The sequence below is a fragment of the Aotus nancymaae genome, unplaced genomic scaffold, assembly GCF_030222135.1.
Source record: "Aotus nancymaae isolate 86718 unplaced genomic scaffold, 86718_ANA_hifiasm-v0.15.2.pri h1tg000067l, whole genome shotgun sequence".
Lineage (NCBI taxonomy): Eukaryota > Metazoa > Chordata > Mammalia > Primates > Aotidae > Aotus > Aotus nancymaae.
In genome coordinates, this window is record NW_026988482.1 from 27,581,755 (window position 1) to 27,599,179 (window position 17,425).

Genomic DNA, 17,425 nt, shown 5'->3' on the forward strand with positions numbered 1-17,425 from the left:
GCATTACAAAACGAGGAAGAAGCAAAACCTGAATCCAAACCCATGTAGGTGGGCTCCAAACAAAATATAGTTTAAGCTTAGTGAGGAGCTTAGTTTAAGCTTATGCTACTATGTATTAGTTTTTCAAATCCTAGCCCAGTTTCAAATGCCAAAGAGAGAACTTTATGAACCTCCTCTGGTTTCTTCCCAGCCCTCCCTTCAGACTCTAGATAGGGCCTTCTGACCCCACTTGCAGGCTCAGAATCCCTCCTTGCTTTCAGAATAATCTTCTTCTAAGACAGGGAAAACTTAAATTTCAATAGGTCAGATGATTTAGCATCCAAGCAACTATTCCTCTAGTCACATTCAACTTGGCTTCTCTTTTCAGTAAAGGTGCTTTTGCTCTAGTTGGAAACTGAAATTCTCTCACCAATGCCTCTGTTGTAGTGACTGAGCAAGGCCTTGATAACCTGCTCAGTTCTTGTGGTTACTTCCTGTCACTATTCTAAAAGATTAAATCTGAATCTGGAATACATGGCTACAGCCAGTCCAGTGCCAGAACTTTTAACACTGATTGCGTGATCCCCACTCATCTCATTCCAACAAGCTCTGATCTGGTTAGATGCTGATGACACTGCCTGCCTCCAACTTTATAGATACCCTGGCCTCCTAAAGGAGTTAAATCTCCTTTACTTATATACAGCTAGGCCTGTCCCAAAGAATGCACCCTCCACTAGTCTAGTGCCCAGGCCCAAGTCTGCTTTGGCTAGGGCTACCAAACTCTGAAGAAGGAATGGGCCACAGCAAACTGAACAAATACAAAATGTGCACAGACGTAATTCTAGCTGCACAGTTTAGAAGAAAAAATGGGTTGGATTAATACAGCTTAAAGATCAAAACACTACCAATTTCCTAAACCAGTCACCTTGACAGGGATTTTTACCAACAGAGTTATCCCCATTTTACCTTAACAACTGTAGCGGGAGAGATCGCAAAAGGAGACCAGGGGTCCACAGCTTCCAATTTCATGTTTACAGAGAATGTATGAATGCCAATAACTTGTTTGTCCTGAAATGCAGACACCAAAAGGGGATGAAAATATAGGATCTGTATAAATTTTACACTCACATGTAGCTGAATCCTACTGTGATTAATAGAACTGTCCAGCTTCTGGTAAATCCTATAGTTTTCTTCTTTTTTTTTTTTTTGAGACGGACTTCCGCTCTTGTTACCCAGGCTGGAGTGCAATGGCGCGATCTCAGTTCACCGCAACCTCTGCCTCCTGGGTTCAGGCAATTCTCCTGCCTCAGCCTCCTGAGTAGCTGGGATTACAGGCACGCGCCACCGTGCCCAGCTAATTTTTTGTATCTTTAGTAGAGACGGGGTTTCACCATGTTGACCAGGATGGTCTCGATCTCTTGACCTCGTGATCCACCCGCCTCGGCCTCCCAAAGTGCTGGGATTACAGGCGTGAGCCACCGCGCCCGGCCTTCTTCTTTTTTTAATGTGTAAAACCAGCCAATATAATTTTCTTCTCTGGAAAAAACTATCCAGGCAAAAACAAAAACACAGAAAGTGCTTCTACTCTCTACATTCAAAGACAAGAAATATCTGGAGGAAAAAACAAATTTATTTTATAAGTTAGGGCTATGTAGTTAAGGATAGAAAAGATTCAAACTATTTTAGGAGAACTTGGGGAGAAAATCCAGACAACTGTTGGAAGAAATCAAGGATGATTATCAGTCTAGTCTTAACCCCTCCTCCTCCTTGAGGCGCCACAGCATTCTTACCGATTGCAGGGGCAACTTTATGCTTTCACCTCCCTGAGCTGCTTTATTCTTCTGTAAGGGGAACAATACCGATCTACCACATGTTTGGTTTTTACCTTAAATAAGTAAGATGGTAATGGCTCTTCCTCTTCCTCTTTCACTTTAGCCAAAATCTCTTGCCACTCAGCTTCATTTTTTAGATGTCTGATGGCTTTAATAAAACAAGTTAACATGATTTAGATGATGAGAAAACTTAAACTTTTTACTTGTCCTGAAAGCATTCATATAAATTAAAAAAGTCACTTTCCACTGGAACTAGAAAATGGTTCAAGCCCACTTATATCCCTCTACACTCAAGCAACTTGCACCTTAACTTCAGTACTTTGCTTTGTACAGAGCCTGGATAGCTTGGTTTTATGAAAATACCTACAGTAAGATCATAACGATTGCTGGAATCCATAAAATTGTAATAAAACATCCAAATTGGGGCATATAATAATAAATGCAAATTGATGTAAACAGTAACTTCTGAAACACCAATATTATTGGTATTTCTTTTAATCAACAATTTGCTGTGACCCAATTTTCTATATACCTAGCTAAATGATCCCTAAATAATTTTTTCTTTATTTTATCTTGGTAAAGGGTCAGTATAGGTTGGGACAGAAGTCTCTGAGGTATATCAGTATGTGTGGCAAATTATAAAAGCAATAAAAACAAAAGAAAAATAGGCACTTGTCTAGGTGCAGTGGCTCCCGCCTGCAATCCCAGTACTTTTGGAGGCCAAGGTGGATGGATCACTTGAGGTCAAGCATTCTAGAATAGCCTGGCCAACATGGTGAAATTTTGTCTCTCCTAAAAATACAAAAATTAGCCGGGCATGGTGGTGGGCACCTGTAATCCTAGCTACTGGGGAAGCTGAGACACAAGAATTGCTTGAACCCAGGGGGTGGAGGTTGCAGTGAGCCAAGATCACAACATTGCACTCCAGTCTGGGCAACAGAGCAAGACTCTATGTCTCAAACAAACAAACCCCAGAAAAACAAAACAAAACAAAAAAAAAGAAAAATAGGCATTTATTTAACCACTCCATATAAACTACTCTCTAATAGCTCTATTATGAGAACAAAGGTTTTCATAATATGAAGAATATTTTTTTAGCCTCATAGATATTAATAACATAGCATGTTAATGTCACAGAAGAAAAATGACATTAACATAAATGTTCCAGTACTCTTCACCTGAAGGGGGTTGAAGCTCATATCCCTGTTGAGCAGCCCAACCAACGTGATGAAGAAATGGATCCAAGTAATACAACCAATGTTCATAATTGTCAGAACTCTCAAGTCCTTCATAACGTAGCTTCAGCCTTCCCCCGATGTTTTCTACTACAGTAACAATCCAAGTGCTTAAAGAGTCCTGGAAAGCCTGACATTCTAATCTGGATCCTGGAGCAATGAGATCTAAAGGATTCCTCCCGTTACGGAGCTGTAGGATTAAAAAGTGAAACAATTCAGTAGGGGAAATTAACATAATATTTTTGAAAAGCCAACTTCTAAATGATCTCAAACCAGCCTTGGTATTTTTTACCCATTCAAAAGCCACTGACATTAAATTGTCTACCATCATGCAAGCCTCTTACAGTATTATTTCTAGGTGATATGAAAATGTTTATCTTAAAGAAAATCTATCTATAATGCAGTAAAATTACTCTAACACATTTCTATCTCTAGGACTATGTTATGTAGTTTCATTCAGTAAGAATTTAAAAAATATCATCATTACTTTGTCTATTATAAAACAAATATGGGCCAGACATGGTGGCTCACACTTGCACTCCCAGCACTTTGGGAGGCTGAGGTGGGCAGATCACTTGAGGTCAGGAGTTCAAACCAGCCTGGCCAACATGGTGAAACCTCGTCTCTACTAAAAATAGAAAAATTAGCTGGGCATGGTGGTGGGCACCTGTAGTCTCAGCTACTTGGGAGGCTGAGGCAGGAGAATCACTTGAACCCCGTGGCCAAGATCATGTCATTGCACTCCAGCCTAGGCAACAGAGTGAGACTCCATCATAAGAAAAAACAACAACGAAAAACACACAAATATCAAAATATCATCATCATTAAAGAAAAAAAAAATCAAACATGACAAAAGTCAAAGTCCCCTATAATCTCACCTCAAAAAAAGAACCATAATAATACTTTGGCATACACTCTTTTTCTACATATAAGTCAATATCCACCTCTGCCAGTCTGTCTGTTCCTATTTTTCAGAAATGAAAGCACTGCATACTGTTTCTGATTTGTTTTTCACTTAGTACATGATAGGTATCTTTCTACAATAGCATATATAAATCTTCCACGTTTTATATTTATTATATTTTGCATTGCAAATGGGCAATTATTTATCCAGTTACCTACAGATGGTATTTCAGTTGTTTCTGGTTTTTTATTCATTTCGTAACAATGTTCAAATGAACACAGTAAAAGCTTTTGATTACAGTGATGGAAAGGAAAAGTTTAACTCTCATTATCTAGAAGTATATTAAAAACTACAATAAAGAAAAGAAATTCACTATGAAGTTAACACTTAATCATTTTTAATACACAACCTTATATATTTTCCTAGTAAAAACTGCTCTATGACACTTATATATCCAGATATGCAAAAGAACATATGAACAAATGGAGGAAGAGATTCAGAGTAAAAGTCAGCATGGCAGAGTCATGGTCAATGCAGAGCAAAATAGTTTATCCATTCATTCATTCAAATGTTACTGAGTGTTTAGTACATGTCAGGCTCTGGCTAAGCATAAATAAATGAGTCAAGAGTATAAAAAACAAAAACTAGTTTGAAATAGAGGATTCACCAATCAAATTTAAAAGGGAATGTGAATGGATCATAGAAGTAAATGTAAGGCCTAAAACCATAAAACTCTTAGAAAATAGAGGAGTAAATCTTCTTGACCTTGGGTTAAGCAGAGCCTTCTTAGATATGATAAAAAAGCACAAGCAACAAAAGAAAAAAATAGATAAATTGGATTACATCAAAATAAAAAATGTTTATGCTGCAAACAATAAAAAGACAAGCCACAGAATGGGAAAAATATTTTCAAACTATGTATCTAATCTGTACTTGTATCCAGAATGTATAATAATACATTCAACTCAATAAAAAGACAACCCAATTTAAAAATGGGCAAAGAAGTGTCTCCAAAAAAGGATACAGAAATGGCCCATAAGCACAAAAAACCACACTCAACATCAACAGCCATTAGGGAAATGTAAATCAAAATGAGACGTCATTTCATACCAAGTCAGGTATAACAAAAAAGATAACAAGTGTTGGCAAGGATGTAGAGGGATGGGAACCTTCATACATTGCATTTCACATATGCCACAAAGAATTTTACAGTATGACAGAAAGTAGCAAGATACAACTCAGAAATGTCATAACCAAATAAATCCATTTCATAAATCAAGAGATCTATATTCACTAACAAGCTCAAAAGCTACACTGATTTAAAAGGACTGCTGAAAGCAGGTGGAAGGCAGGAGTACAATAGGTCCAATGTCTTCTGAGCAAAAAAAAAAAAAAAAAAAAAAAAAATGGCGGGTAGGGGAGGTCTCCAGTCACCTGGTGTGGGAGTTACAAATGTCTACCCTGAAGTAGATTCGAATCCTACTCAGTTTCAGAGTAAAAGCCCTAGGAAGGTCCCATTTTCCACCTGTGTAAAAGAACCTGGGAAATTAGATTTTCTATATGTTAGCAATTAATTCAGAAAATATTTAGGCACTAAGGAAGCCACCAGTTTGCAACCTCTCAGGGTAAAGTTTAACAACCTCTCAGGGTAAAATGTCTCTAATAATAATGTTTATTTGCTTCAGAGTGGCAAATAAGCAACCAATTTTAAGATTCTTTGAAAGATCAGATGGGTTTTCCATGCCGATGTGGCATGTGGTAATACTCACGCCCTCTAGCAGCGGAACAGGAGGACTACATGCTCCTGTCAAGGTCTGCCGCAGAAATGCATCCCAGTCAGATACTTTATCTCTGATGCCTAGAGGAGGGAATAAATGATTGATTACTCAAGATGCCAGCCAACAGAACGCAAGGAAACTGAACTAGTGGAGACGGTTTAGAAGTATTTCTCATTTTAAGATCTAAGAGTCCAACACATGCTTCTTTGAGAGCTTGAAAAAATAAAATGAAACCAAAAATGCTTCTCTAGATAGAGCTACTTTCTGGTTAGTTTATTGAGTTGTATACAAAACAAAGAGAACAGGCCCAACTACCTGTTCCTATAACTTCATCCAGAAGGTACTTACTTTATTTTTTATGATGGAAATTTTCAAACATACAAAAAGAAAAAAGGTCTAATGAATCCTATGTGCCCGGCATCAACAACTGTCACCTCATAGCCATTCTGTTTCATCGAAACCAGGAGTCACAAACTACGACCCGTGGGCTTAATCCAGCCTGCTGTCTATTTTTGTAAATAAAGTTTTACTGGAGCATTGCCATACCTATTTGTTTACATATTGTCTATGGCTGCTTTCACACTACAAAGGTAGGGTTTTAGTAGCTTTGACAGAGATTGTATGACTAGTAAAGCCTAAAGTATTTACTATCTGGCCCTTTACAGATAATTTGCCAATTCCAGGCTTAAACCCGCACACTCCACCCATGCCCAACCAAAGATCAGTTAGAAGCCAATAACAGATAGCATATAATTTCATCCATATATATATTTCAGTACATATTTCTATAAGAAAATATTTTCTTTTTGTTTTTTTTGAGATGGAGTCTCCCACTGTCGCTCTGGCTGGAGTGCGATAGTGTGATCTCAGCTCACTGCAAACTCTGCCTCCTGGGTTCAAGCTATTCTCCTGCCTCAGCCTCCCAAGTAGCTGCGATTACAGGCACCCACCGCCATGCCCAGCTAATTTTTTGTACTTTTAGTAGAGATGGGGTTTCACTATTTTGGCCAGGCTGGTCTTGAACACCTGACCTCATGATCTGCCTGCCTCAGCCTCCCAGAGTGCTGGGATTACAGGCATGAGCCACTGCACCCGGCCAGAAAATATTTTCTTAAAATACTACAATAACAGTATCATCACACCTTTAAAAAAATTTAACAATAATTCCTTAAGATCAAATATCCAGTCTGTGTTCAAATTTCCCCAATTGTCTCATAAATGGTTTTGTCAATTTGTTTGATTAAATCAGGATCCAAATGAGATGCACACATTGCAAATGTCTCCTTCTTCTCCTTCCTCCCCTCCCTTGCCCCTACTCTCTCTTTTTTTATTGCACATTTGTTGAGACTTGGCCTTTGTCCTCTGTGGAATATTTTTTAGAGTCTGATTTCCTTGGTTGTGTCCCTGTGGTGACCAGTTGTTCTACTGTTCCCTGTATTTGCCATAAATCAGTGTTTAGAGTTAGAGGCTTGATCAAATTCAGGTTAGATTTTGGGGCGGGGGCGGTGAGGACAAAAGAATACTTCACAAGTGGAATAAGTGATACCCTTCCATTAAGAACATGAAGAGGCACATACAGTCTGGCTGTCTCTCCCTTTGTGACACTAGCAGCTTTTAATGGTCACTACATAGATGCACTGATTCATTAGGGGCTCAAAATGGTGATATTCTAATTCTATTTTTCCTTCTTAATTTACTAACCAAAGAACTTCTATAAAGAAAAAACTTTTCTTCATCAACTATTTGATTACACTGAGGTAGAGTTCACAGAAAGAAGGCCAAACATATACTTGATCGTCTTTACTCTTTCCCTATATTTAACACCCTTTAAAATAAAACAGTTGGTTCACAGGCATCTTCCAAGAGTGACTAATGAGGGTTTTGTTTCAAAATTTCACTATGAAGACATACATTAAAACAAATACACTTCAAGCCATTACAGCTGTTGTCCTTACTGGCACTCTTCAACCAGAGGCAGTCCCTTCAGGTTGGCTGTAAGTCCTTTTGGCATGACACTAGTAAAGAGCCACGGATAACTTTTTTGCTTTTTGATAGGACAAGATGTTTCAGGCTCACCTAGGAAATTGCCTGGCCCAGTGCAGGACTCAGACTCAGCTACTTCTGCAAGAAGCCCCAGTTTATTTCCATGGAAATGGTGTTTAGAGACCCGGAGTGCTCATTTTCACTGGGTTGTTTCTTGGCCTTTTCAGTGTCTAGAATTAATGCATTTCTTCTTTTCAGGATAAATTCCATCATGATACTTCCAAAACAATTTCAGAAAGATAGTCCTTTTATTTAACTCATCCATCTAAGCTCTATTTCCTTTCTATCACGCTGAAAATCCTAGTTCTCAATTACACATTTCACCATTTATTTGCTTTGCCTACAATATACAAACAACTATTTCAAAGTAACAACATCAATCTACCACCAACCATATGATCACTAAAAATAGGTTACGAGTTTTTCTTTGCATTTTTTTGTTATTGTTATCCTTAGAGTATGTATCTCTAACTGGGGATGTACTTTGACATTTTACTATATTTTAAAGTCACTGAAATAATTCCTCGTTGTGTGGTTATTCCAAAAACTACATACACAGTTAGGTTTCATTGATTTTGTTTTTGTTTTTAAGAAACTGCTTTCTAAACATTTAATTTTGCTTTCTAGTTACACATTTAACATGAAAAAAAAAAGTCAAATCTACAAAATAAAATGTTATTTTCATAAAATTTAGCTTCTATCCCTATCTCCTTCATTTTACTCCCTTCTTTTCCCATAACTTTTCTAAATGATTTATTTTGAAAAAAATAAGTTCACATACACACACATTCATATCATCATACCCTTCCACTCTCTTCCTCCTCAAGTCTGTACACATTTTTCATACGATAACATATCCTATAGCCCACTCCTTGGTTGTGTGTAAGCACTCCTCCTTTCTGTTTATTGCTGCCTATAGCTGCTTTTCTTACAAAGTACCTTTGTCAGCTATCTTTTCTATTGGCAGTTATGTGTGTGTACAACCTTGTCTACCTTTTATTTTTACCTTTTCAGAGTCTCTCTGCTTAAGTACGTCTCCTGTACAGAGGACAAGAATGGATTTTATGGGGCCAGGCGCAGTGGCTCACGCCTATAATCCCAGCACTTTGGGAGGCCGAGGCAGGTGGATCACGAGGTCAAGAGATCGAGACCATCCTGGTCAACAAGGTGAAACCCCGTCTCTACTAAAAAATACAAAAATTAGCTGGGCATGGTGGTTGTACATGCCTGTAGTCCCAGCTACTCGGGAGGCTGAGGCAGGAGAATTGCTTGAACCCAGGAGGTGGAGGTTGTGGTGAGCCGAGATTGCGCCATTGCACTCCATCCTGGGTAACAAGAGCGAAACTCCATCTTGAAAAAAAAAAAAAAAAAAGAATGGATTTTGCTTTATAAGGCAATCTGAATTTATTTGTTTACTTCTAATAGAAGAGTAAGTCCATTAACACTTATTGATATTATTCATATGCATGGCCTCAATTTCATTATATTGTTAAATGTTACATAATATGTGTGTATGTAGCTTTTTTTTTTTACTATGTGATCGATCCTGTAGTAGAAACATATAGTTTCTCTCTCTCTCTCTTTTTTTTTTTTTGAGATGGAGTCTCACTCTGTTGCCCAGGCTTGAGTCCAGTGGTGTCATCTCGGCTCACTGCAACCTCCACCTCCCAGATTCAAGTGATTCTCCTGCCTCAGCCTCTAGAGTAGCTAGGACTACAGGCGCATGCCACCACACTTGGCTAATTTTTTGTATTTTTAGTAGAGACGGGGTTTCTCCATGTCGGCCAGGATGGTCTCAATCTCCCAACCTTGTGATCAGTCCGCCTCAGCCTCCCAAAGTGCTGGGATTACAGGCATGAGCCACCCCGCCCGGCCTATAGTTTCTCTTTCTAAGTCTCTTTTGGCACATAGAAAGGTTCATATTTTTGTGCTACTGATTACTTTAATAACACTTTTAGTCCTCTCTATTTTTGGACTACTTTCTATTTTGTTGTTGTTGCTTCTATAAACAATACTGAAGTTAGCTATAAGCCCTTTGTTTCCTCTCCTGGAGCATCTCATTTCAGGTAATATCCTTTTACTCCCAGTTAATACTTAAAAGTTAAATAGTAAAATTACATGGCAATAAAGCTGTTTTTTTTTTTTAAAGACAATGAGTGGGCTTTTACTATTATTCACATTTTCCTTATTCTTGTCCCATATTTTTTATAGTAATACTGTAACTACATTTTCAGAGCATGTATATGGCATATAAATATTATATACCATAGCATCTCCCTTTCAACCATCATTTAGTTTAAGTTCTATAGTTATACATATATTTGATACATGTATTTGACATTTCACTACCATTTCACATGCTAATATTATCTCATTAATTTGGTTGTCTGAAGCTCATTCCCTAGTGGACTCCTTAGGAAGGGCTCATGGAAACAGTATTACTTGACTCCTTACCTGTTCAAAACAGTTTGCATACAGCCGTTATATCTGAAGTTCAGCTTGGCTAGATATGAAATCCTTGTCTCGTATTTTCTTTCATTAAATTTCTTAAATATATTACATTCCATTGTCTTTTGGCATAAACCATTATTAATAACTCTGATTAAAATCTTATTTTCCTTCCTTTATAAGAGACTTGGTCTTTTTTTCCTAAATAGCCAAGCTATTAATTTTTGCTTTAAAGTTCATTACTTTCATTAGAACACATTTTGATGTAGCTGCCCTCATCTGACTTTCCTACACACATAGTAATCCCTCTCAGTATGTATTACAAGTCCTCCTTTAGTTCTGCAAGGTTTACCTGAATTATGGTCCGGCATGGTAGCTGGATTACACCTGTAATCCCAGCACTTTGGGAGGCTCAGGCAGGCATATTACTTGAGGTCAGGAGTTTAAGACCAGCCTGGCCAACATGGTGAAACCCCCTCTCTACTAAAAAAATACAAAAATTAGCTGGGCGTGGTGGCATGTGCCTGTAGTCCCAGTCACTCGGGAGGCTAAGGGAGAACTGCTTAAACCTGGGAAAAGAGGTTGCAATAAGCCAAGATCAAACCACTGCACTCTGTCTCAACAAACAAACAAATAAAGTTTACCAAAATTATAGTTTATATTATTTTACTGTTTCATTGCTTCAGTTTTCTTCTTCAAGGACTTCTGCTTCAGATATGTTAAATCATTTTTACCTAGCTGTATAAGGTGTTTCTCAAGTCCTTTTTCTTTCTGTTTGCTTTTTATCTTAAAATTTCTTCCCTTTTTTAAAAATATTTTCTCTTCTGACAGTATCCATGGTTCTGATTCATTCCTGCGTTCATTTTAACCTAGTCTTCGTTTCCAATATTCTTTTATTTTCAGTTCTTGCCTAAGTTCTACTCTTTCTCTTTTCACATCTTCCCTTTTCCAATCCTTTCATTTCTGAATGTTTATAAATTTACAGTTTTTTCACTGTTTCTATTATTACTACTTTTCTGTTAGCTTATTTTGAAATGTTTCTAGCTGACACAATGTTCACCTCTTCTGTGGTCGTTTCTATTCTTTTTTCACTATAATAATCTTGTATGAGATTCAACTGAAACCCTTTTCTGTTGTTTACATTTAAATGAGATGCATTTTGCTACATACTTAGGATGAGATGGTAGGCCAGGTGGCTTCAGGTCTCTAGAGCTCCCTCTTTTATTGTTTCTCACAAAGTAAAAAACTTTCACAAAGGAGAAGCCCACAGACATCCCAGAACCCTAACACTCAGATCTTCATTTCTGAATACTATTCTTCACTAAAAGAAAAGACTTCTTGGGGAAATGGCTGATTTCAGGGATGAGACAGGAAAATGCTTGAGCCAAAAAATAAGAAACTGCTCAAAGAATAATAAGGACATATTAAAAGAACAGAGTAGCCAGCCTGAAGGGGTACCCACTCACCAAATCTAGGACAGTTTTAGCGTCAAAAGAAATAATGACAGTAAAGGATTATAACCCATTAAATAAAATCAGAATCATGAGTGTACATTGGTATACATAACTAAATATACACATACACATATAAATGGTGGAAAGGGGGAAGCTCTCTCTATAGTAGAAAGCCAATTAAGAAATGTAGAAGAAATTTTTAAAAACATCACTTGGTAATTATTGTAATAATTGTTTCAGACAAAATTTATGAATGGATACTAAAAATAGTGGGTGAAAGTATGAAGAGTAATGGGATAGTTTATAATCTCCAAGTATCTTCCAAAGAGACACTTACTAAAAAGCATAAAATAATACCTTTACAATGAAAAAACCTGGTGTATATGAACCTAATTGAAGTTAATTTTACCAGTAATAAGAAAAATCATTAGCATGTATCTTCTGATATCATGCAATGGAATGGCACAGCTTTTGCATTTTTCCTACCAAAAGTGAACAACCTGAATGTAAGGAAGCATCAGCCCAAATTGTGGGAAATCTGACAGAACGACTGGGCTGTACTCTTCAAAAATGTCAAGTTCAAAAAAGATAGAGAAAGGTTAAGAAAACTAGAGAGACATTACAACTAAATGCAATGTGATTCTGGATAGGAATCTTGGACCAGGAAAAGAAACAGACCATAGTGAACATTATTGGGACCAGGATAGAATGAACACTGGGAAAACTGGCCTGTACCTTTCGAAATATCAAAGTCATAAAAGAGGAAAGCCTGAGGAACTGTTCCATATTATAGGAAACTTATGAGACATGACAACTGAATGTAACGCATGATCTGGGATTTTTCTTTAGTTAAAAAAATGTTATTAGCCAGGTGCAGTGGCTCACGCCTGTAATCCCAGTACTTTGGAAGGTGGAGGCAGGCAGATCACCTGAGATCAGGAGTTTGAGACCAGCCTGGCCAACATGGCAAAACCCTGTCTCTAGTAAAAATGCAAAAAATTGGCTGGGCGGGGTGGTGAGTGCCTATAATCCCAGCTACTTGAGAGGCTGAGGCAAGAGAATTGCTTGAACCCGGGAGATAGAGGTTGCAGTGAGCTGAGATTGCGCCACTGCACTCCAGCCTGGGCGACAGAGCAAGACTCTGTCTCAAAACAAACAAACAAAAAAAAGTTATTGGGCCAAGTGCGGTGGTTCATGCCTGTAACCCCAACACTTGGGAAGAAGGAATACTTAAGGCCAGGAGTTCAAGACTGGCCTGGGCAACACAGTGAAACTCTGTCTCTACAAAAAACAAAGTTTAAAAATTAGCTGATTGTGCTGACATACACCTGTAGACCCAGCTACTGGGTGGGACTGAGGTGGGAGAATCACTTGAGCCCAGGAGTTCAAGGCCACAGTGAGCTAGGATCACGCCACTGCACTCCAGCCTGGGTGACAGAGAGAGACCCTGTCTCAAAAAAATAAAGTAGAATAGAATTATTTTAAATGTTATTGGAACAGCTGGTAAAAACTGAGTAAGGGCCAGGCACGATGGCTCATGCTGTGGTGCGAGGTATTTGAGAGGCTGAGGCAGGATAATCACTTGAGCCCAAGAACTGGAGACCAGCCTGGGTGATATAGCAAGACCCTGCCTGAAAAAAATAAAAATACTAGAAAGTGATATAAAGATAAGACCATGTTTATTAAAAAATGTTCCCTTTTTAAAAACCAAATATAATCTGTAGATTAATTGAATACTATCTGTAGATTAAACTCAATACTATCTGTAGCAAAGTTAATTTCCTGATTTTCATATTTTACTGTAACATGAATACCTTGTTTTTAGAAATACATACAGTATTTTTGAATAAAAAGGCATCATGTCTAAAACTGACTCTCACATGGTTAATTAAAAGAACATACGTAAGCAGTGGAGACAAGATAAAGTAAACGTAATATATGTCAACATCAACATTTGGAGAAACTTGGCAGAGAGTCTCCAATAATTTTCCATATTATTCTCATAACTTTTTGATAAATCTGAAATTATATCAAAGTAAGAAATTAAAAGAAAAATACCAAAAGTCAGGGAATTTTTTTTTTTGAGACAGTCTTGCTCTGTGCCCCAGACTGGAGTACAGTGGTGTGATCTCGGTTCGCTGTAACCTCTGCCTCCCAAGTAGCTGGGACTACAGGCGCACACCACCATACCCAGGTAATTTTTATATTCCTGGTAGAGATAGGGTTTCACCATGTTGGTCAGGCTGGTGCTGGTCTCGATCCCTTGAGCTCGTGATCTGCCTGCCTCAGCCTCCAAAAGTGCTAGGATTACAGGTGTGGGCCACCATGCCCGGTTAAATTTTTTTGTATTTTTAGTAGAGAGGGGGTTTTGCCATGTTAGCCAGGTTGGTCTCAAACTCCTGACCTCATGTGGTCCATTGGCCTCAGTCTCCTAAAGTTCTGGGATTACAGACGTGAGCCATCTCGCCCAGCCAACTCAGGTATTTTCTTAAATGTGCAGTCTTCTTATCTTTCCCCACATTTATCTTACCCTTCTCTTTCTTTTGCCTTTGTCTCTCTTCTGCTTAATTTGGTTTCTATTCCTTCTGAAATGGTGCTTGAGTTGGTTCATTTTAAGAGTTCCTAGTTACCATATTGCTTGAGGGTATGAGGAGAGAGGACAATAAAAACAGAAAAAAATCAACAGCATATCAGTCTGGCCCAATGGGCTTAAAAACAACCAGACCTACAAATCTCAAACTCAGAGAACCTCATAGTCTGAAAGGATGATAAGCAGCTGGTGTTCCCGATGAGCATCATAAAAACCTGAGGCTTTATGGAGCAAATAAAATAATTTCAAAAGACAGGGAAATGTGTATTATTCCTTATAAATATTTTTACTCAAAATGCTAACCTAGAAAAGCTGTGTAAACCTATATGCTCGAGAGACTGATAGCATCAAGACTGTGGACAATCCAAATTTTCTTACAGTAAATCATGTCACATCTTTTTTTGTTGTTGTTGTTTTCTTGCTTCCTATTTTTTCAAGTCACATCTTGATAGGAAGTATTTTATTACCTTCTGGGGCTTCGAGGGTCTTCTTATTCTGCTCACACCACCCAATGGGGTAGAGATCAGCTTTCCTGATGTCACACCAGAAATCTGCTCTCCGATCTTCCCCATAGCCATCATAGCGGAGAAGGAGCAACTGCTCACAGGTAGTAATGATGGTAGCAACCCAGTAGGTTTCAGGATCTGTTCTCACAGCCACCTCCAGCTTCATCCCAGGAGCAAATCCATTTTGCAAACGTGTGTCCACCTTAACAGGGAAATGTTATTAAGCACCAGACAAGTAGCTTAAATGAGTATTTCTTTAACTAATGTTCTTTTTTAAGACTTAGAATTCTGAAGCACTAAATGCAATAAAATCTCAAGGGAAACCTGAGAAATTTCAATTCTAACTCACAGAAGTAACCCAGACAAAACAAATGAATAGCAATGCTGCTCTGTTCCGTCTGACAATAAAGGAATTCAGTATTTTCACCAAAGCAGTCTATTATGATTATAGAAAATGCTTCCTATTAAGGATATAAATTACTAGTCACCATATTAATAGCTTTCAACACATTGTTTTCAAGAATAATTTCTGCATCACTCAACAAGAAATTCATAAAGCTAGATAAGTGAAAAGACAAAAATAAACTGTAATGATAATAAATTAGTACAATATGTACCATATACAGGGAGCCGTATTTCCCAGTTTCCCTAAAAGTCTGTGTTTCTACCAATTATTCTTGAATAATAATAACATGCTCCCTTTCCCTCTCAAAACTGTTCTAATTTAGATGAAACATTATATGGTCACAAAGGTCTGGGTTAGCAAATGTAGAACTATTAATATTTTATGTGTATACTAACATTAAATAAATATACTGTGAATAATAAGAGTCAAGCTTCTCACAATAGGAGAAAGAAGTAACAAATAAGCAAAGGGAACCTGTGGTGTTGGACTGGAATCAGATGTATCTGAATAAGGACATGATTTATTGGTAGATAGGTAGAGAGAGATAGACATACAGACAGGCGGATGGATGGATGGATGGATGGATGGATGGATGGACGGATGGATGGATGGATGGATGGAGAAATGAATGAATAACAGAGATGGAGACAACCATACACATGTATTCCCAACTCTGCGAACTGAGAGGAACTACAAATAATGATATCCAGTAGAATAAACAAATTTAGTGTCCGAATTTTGATCTCTTTTTTCTTTTTCTGAGATGGAGTCTCGTTCTGTTGCCCAGGCTGGAGTGCAGTGGTGTGAGATCTTGGCTCACTGCAACCTCTGCCTCCCAGGTTCAAGCAATTCTTCTGCCTCAGCCTCCTGAGTAGCTGGGATTACAGGAATGCACTACCATGCCCAGCTAATTTTTGTATTTTTGGTAGAGACAGGGTTTCACCACGTTGGTCAGGCTGGTGTCGAACTCCTGACCTCCCTCGTGATCCACCAGCCTTGGCCTCTCAAAGTGCTGAGCTTACAGGCATGAACCACCATGCCCAGCCCTTTTTTTTTTTTTTTTTTTTTTTTTGAGACAGTGTTTTGCTCTGGTTGCCCAGGCTGGAGTGCAATGGCGTGATCTCAGCTCACTGCAACCTCAAGCCATCCTTCCACCTCAGCCTCCTGAGTAGCTGAGACCACAGGTGTGTGCCACCATGCCTGGCTAATTTTTGTGTTTTTTGTAGAGACGGGGTTTTGCCATGTTGCCCAGGCTGGTCTCAAACTCCTGACCTCAAGCAATCTGTCCACCTTGGCCTCTCAAAGTGCTGAGATTACAGTCATGAACCACTGCATCTGGCCCAAATTTTGATTTCTAAATACCATCTTCCAATAAAAAAAAAAAAAACCAAGGGCTTCAGGGAAAAATAACTTATTCCAATTCTGGAAAAGGAAAAACACAATTAGAGGCTGGAATATCTTGTGATGCCAGAAAATAAGGAAATGATCAAAAAATTATGGGAGTATGTTGAAGGAACATACAAGACAACTAGGAGGATCTCACTGGCTACATCTGGGACAATTTGAGCAATAAAATAAATAGTAAGAGTAAAGCATTAAAACTAATAGATTTAAATAAGTATCCCTGAGTCTACAGTGATATAAATAAATAGGGGAGAGGGGACAGTTCTTCCTTAGAGTAGGAAACCAGTTAATAGATATTGGAAAAAAAGATGGAAATAGAAAATCACTATTAGACAAACACCACAGAGATAAACATTGCAGGCAAGAATTACTGATATAGAATATACTATGATGAAAAACAGGATATTTGCAAAATCTCAAAGGTTCTCCCAGTAAGATTCTTATTAACTTCAAAGGGGAAAACAGCAACATTACAGTGAAAAAATCTGGTAAATGGCACATAACTAACCAATCAAAGTTAGCATCAATATCATGTATCCCTGATTTCATACAAGATAACTACATCATTCTCTAATGTTATTGCCAAAAATCTGCACAAATTAAATCCAATCATAAGAAAAAACAAATCCAAATTGAGGAATATTTCACAAAACTGACATGTAATACAGGCTCTTCAAAAGTGTCAAGTCCAAGAAGGACAAAGAAAGAACGAGGAACTGTCATACACCAGAGGAGACTATGAAGACATGACAAATAAATGCAATATGGCAACCACAACCACTGGAAAATGTGAGGGGAATCCTGGAGAGAGCGAAGGGAAAGTCCCACATTCTGTGTAAAAAGTCT

General features: G+C 38.1%; 1 protein-coding gene across 4 annotated transcripts in view; it reads right to left on the bottom strand.

The window, feature by feature from the left end:
• SFMBT1 (Scm like with four mbt domains 1) overlaps window positions 1-17,425 on the bottom strand; it is a 143,231-nt gene that overhangs the window by 30,912 nt on the left and 94,894 nt on the right. For all 4 annotated transcript variants that reach the window (XM_021671636.2, XM_021671640.2, XM_021671637.2 and 1 more), the window contains 5 exons: window positions 14,731-14,971; window positions 5,720-5,808; window positions 2,990-3,236; window positions 1,865-1,959; window positions 946-1,047 (listed from right to left, as the gene is read on the bottom strand). In XM_021671636.2, the coding sequence (XP_021527311.2) occupies window positions 946-1,047; window positions 1,865-1,959; window positions 2,990-3,236; window positions 5,720-5,808; window positions 14,731-14,971 (774 nt within the window). The remainder of the gene's footprint in view (window positions 1-945; window positions 1,048-1,864; window positions 1,960-2,989; window positions 3,237-5,719; window positions 5,809-14,730; window positions 14,972-17,425) is intronic.